This window comes from Lonchura striata, chromosome 36 (assembly GCF_050655825.1).
Source record: "Lonchura striata isolate lonStrDom1 chromosome 36, ASM5065582v1, whole genome shotgun sequence".
NCBI classification, from domain to species: Eukaryota; Metazoa; Chordata; class Aves; order Passeriformes; family Estrildidae; genus Lonchura; species Lonchura striata.
Window position 1 is genome coordinate 3,544,199 of NC_140738.1, and position 4,065 is coordinate 3,548,263.

Below are 4,065 nucleotides of genomic sequence, written 5' to 3' on the forward strand. Positions count from 1 at the left end.
GGGGGCAGGGGGGTGAACGAGCCTCCCCTCAGTGCCCTGCAGGAGACCCGGCTGGGATTTGGGGGCCAGGGGGTCCCCAGGCAGCCCCCGCTGCTGAGCACCGACCCTGCCCAGGGGGGTGCCAGGACCCCCCAAAAACCGCACCCGCACCCTCTTCAGTGCCCCCGAACCCCGTCGAGCCCTGACCCCCCCTCACCGGGCACTGGGACGAGTGGAAACCCTCCCTCAGTTTTCTGGTGGTCGAGATGACTCCGAGATTGTGAACAGTCCTTTTCTCCCAGCCCGCGTGGGCAGAGAAGGAGTCGAGATGCGGAGCTTTGCTTCTCAGGGCCGTTTATTTTCCCTTGTCTCTAACACGCTTTTTCCCCTCTGCTGAGCTCTGTCTGGCAGCTCGGTCTGTGGCAGCCTCCCTGCCCTCAGGGCGCTGTTTACCTTTTACACTAAAAACTACCTGTACTGTGTTTACATTAACGTGCCAATATCTATCATTTATGTTGGACAGTGAATAGAATAGTGTCATCATCTCAGCAAGACATGGAGGGCAAGAAGAAGGAGCAGAAAGTCAGGACACGCCCAAATCCCTCCATCTTCTTCCCTTAAACCCCGTATTGTAAAACCCTAAAATTTTACTTTTCCACCCTGTGTTAATTCACCTACCACGCTACTCAAACCCTTGTATTTTGTAATTCCTCATACAAAGTTGGCAATTTTCTCCAGGGGCTAAAACCAAAGCCACTGTTGTTCTTGACACCGTGCCAAGGTCTCTGAGCCCACTGCCAGGGTCTCGAGCCATCCTGGCAGCCAGAGGAATGTCCTGGATTCCAACACCCCCCAATTACCGAGCAGTGGGAGCCCCCCGGGAACTGCCCCCCCCTCACCAGGCACCGGGATAGGGACCGAACCCCCTTTGAACTCTGGGAACCCCCCAGGCACCGGGATCCCCCGGGCAGCACCACCCCCATGCACCGGGACAGGGACCGGGCCCCCCTCGTGCACCGACCCCCCCAAGCACTGGGCCTGGATTCCCCTTTGTGTCCCCCACCCATGACGGAGGTTCCATCCCCTCCCCTTTGATCCCCCCAGAGCTGTGGGACTCCCAGGAACAGTGCTGTGACTGGGGGGGACCCCAAGCACTGAGGGGGCTCGGGGGGTTCACCAGCACCAGAGGAGTCCCTTAGGGTTTGGTCTTTTCCCCCCCCCCCACCCCCCCCATTATCTCCCAGGACCCCCTGTTATCATCAGGGTCTCCCCCAGTTTACTGGGACCCCCCCAAAACCTGCTTCCCCTGTTCACCGATCCCCCCAAAAGCACTGGGACCCCCCGAGCCATGAGCCCCCCCAGTGCACCAGGACCCCCCACTCACCTCCCATCCCCCATCCATGGGAACCCACCAAAATCACAGCAGCACAAGGAGAAAAAGCCAACACCTTCCCCACACCCAACAGGGATCACCAGGACCACGGATCATCAGGGCTCTGCCCAACGGGGGTCACTGGGGATCATCCAGGCCTGATCCTCCCATGGGGGATGGAGCTGCAGCAGCACACCAAGCTCTTCCCTCACTCCAAGCTCTTCCCTCACTCAGGGCACTCACAGGGCTTCCCTTAGTGGTGCCTCTGTTGGTGCTGGGTCAAGTTTGAGCTCATGGAGAAGCTCTTCCCACACTTCCCACACTCGTAGGGCCTCTCCCCAGTGTGGATGCGCTGGTGCACGGTGAGGTGGGAGTTTTGCTTGAAGCCCTTCCCGCAGTCGGGGCAGCGGTAGGGCCTCTCCTCTGTGTGAATCCGCTCATGTTTGAGGACACTGGAGCTGGTCCGAAAGCTCTTCCCACACTGGGGACACTTGTAGGGCCTCTCCCCAGTGTGGATGCGCTGGTGTGCTCGCAGGTGTGAGCTCCACCCAAAGCTCTTCCCACATTCCAAGCACTCATAGGGCCGTTCCCCAGTGTGGAGCACCTGGTGCTTGACCAGGTCAGACCTGTTTTTGAAGCCCTTCCCACACTTCCCACACTCGTAGGGCCTCTCCCCGGTGTGGATGCGCTTGTGCATGGTGAGGTGGGAGTTTTGCTTGAAGCCCTTCCCACAGTCAGAGCAGCTTTAGGGCCTCTCCTCTGTGTGAATCCGCTCGTGTCTGAGGAGATTGGAGCTGGTCTGAAACCTCTTCCCACACTCCCCACACTTGTAGGGCCTCTCCCCAGTGTGGATGCGCTGGTGTTTTCTCAGGCCTGACCTCCTCCCAAAGCTCTTCCCACATTCCAAGCACTCAAAGGGCCGTTCCCCAGTGTAGAGCACCTGGTGCTCATTCAGGCCAGGCATGTCTTTGAAGCCCTTCCCACACTTCCCACACTCGTAGGGCCTCTCCCCAGTGTGGATGCGCCGGTGCACGGTGAGGTAGGAGTTGTGCTTGAAGCCCTTCCCGCAGTCGGGGCAGCGGAAGGGCCTCTCCTCTGTGTGAATCTGCTCATGGAGGAGGAGATGGGAGCTGGTCCGAAACCTCTTCCCACACTCCCCACACTCGTAGGGCCTCTCCCCAGTGTGGATCCTCTCGTGCCGGATCAGGGTGCAGCTCCAGCTGAAACCCTTCCCACATTCCAAACACTTGTGGGGCTTCTCCCTGCCATGAGGCTTCTCCACCAGCTCCGAGCTCCGCCTGGATCTCCGCCCACCTTCCTGGCTCAGGGGTGCTCTTTCCTCCCTGCAGCTCCCTGGGCTGGGTTTGCAGCTCCTCCTCCTGCAGCATCTCCGGGGCTTTTCCTCCTCCTCCATCCAGCCACACCCAGGGAATGACAAATCCTGGTTTGAGGGAAAAACAAGAGGAGAGCACCTTGGACTGGAAGTTCCTTCTTCCCAAGTTCATCTCAGGAAGTCATTGGGAATCTTGTGTCTGTAAGAACCTCCAAAACACCAAGATTCAGCCCAAAAATCCCACAAACTTTAAGACACAGAACAAAACCTGCCCAAACATCACAGCTCAGCAAAAACCTCCTCCAAAATATAAAGATTCAGCTCCCATATAAAACCAAAGCACCAACATTTAGCCCAAGCAAGCTCAGAAACACCAAGATTCACCCCGTGAAAATCATGGATCCACTTCCACAGTCACCTGCTGCATGTGGAGGGAGCAGCACTCCTGGGCTGGGGGGAGGCTGCAGACACAGGGAGTGGTGGAACCTTCTGCTGCTTCCTCTTTCTGCTCCTCCTCCTCTTGTGTCTCTACTCTTCCTCACACTCCTCTTCCTCCTGCTATTCCTCCTTCTCCTGCACAATCCCACCCTCTCCTGCCATGTCCATCATTCCACCATTTTGTTCCTCAAGCCTGCTTCTCCTTCCCTTCTCCTCCTGCCCCCAGGCCCAGCACCCACTGCCGGCTCCCTCTTCCCCCCAGCCCCACAGCATCCCAGCGCAGGGGCAGGGATGGAGCTGGGGCAGGTCGGGCTGGGGCAGCGCTGGGCTCTCGGCCGCTCCCGCCCGCACTCGGTCCCCACTGCAGCCGCTCCCGCCAGGACAGCGCGGGGGGGCCCGGCCTTGGCGCTGCCCCACTCCCACCTCCCCAAATTCCCCTCGCGGGGCCATGGGGCCGAGGGGGGGCGCAGGTGGGTCCAGGTGGGGAACGCGGGGAGCTGCGAGTCTGCCTGGCAACTGGTGAGTCATCAGCGCCGCGGGCTCTGATTGGCTGAGCTCGGCCCGAGCCTGGGGCTGCAGCACAGAGGGGACACCCTGCTCCAGGGGGGATGTCCCACAAACGGGGGACCCCATGGAAGGAACCACAGGAAAGTGTCTTTACAAACAGATGCTCTGAATCTGCTCGGATATGGCACCAGGGACATCTACGTAAGGAAGTGACAGGAGAAGCAATCAGTTTCAGAAAAAGTTATTAATTGATGACACAAATTGCTGCTCAGCCAAGGTCCTGCTCAATTCATGAATTTACAGAAGAACAACAAAGCCTTAACAGATCCATGAATATCGTTTGCTATATAAAAGTGGGGCGCACATGAAGCTGGGTATGTAGTAGGTGGATTGGGAAGTCTGTAGCGCTCAAGTACTTCAGCCAATGGGGAAAGCA

General features: G+C 58.5%; 1 protein-coding gene across 1 annotated transcript; it reads right to left on the reverse strand.

Moving 5' to 3' along the window:
- On the reverse strand, positions 1 to 3,389 carry LOC144248454 (uncharacterized). Its single transcript, XM_085565649.1, has one exon. The coding sequence runs from the start codon at positions 2,763 to 2,765 to the stop codon at positions 2,097 to 2,099; it is 669 nt and encodes a 222-aa protein (XP_085421775.1). The 5' UTR covers positions 2,766 to 3,389; the 3' UTR covers positions 1 to 2,096.
- Positions 3,390 to 4,065: the final 676 nt, after the last annotated feature.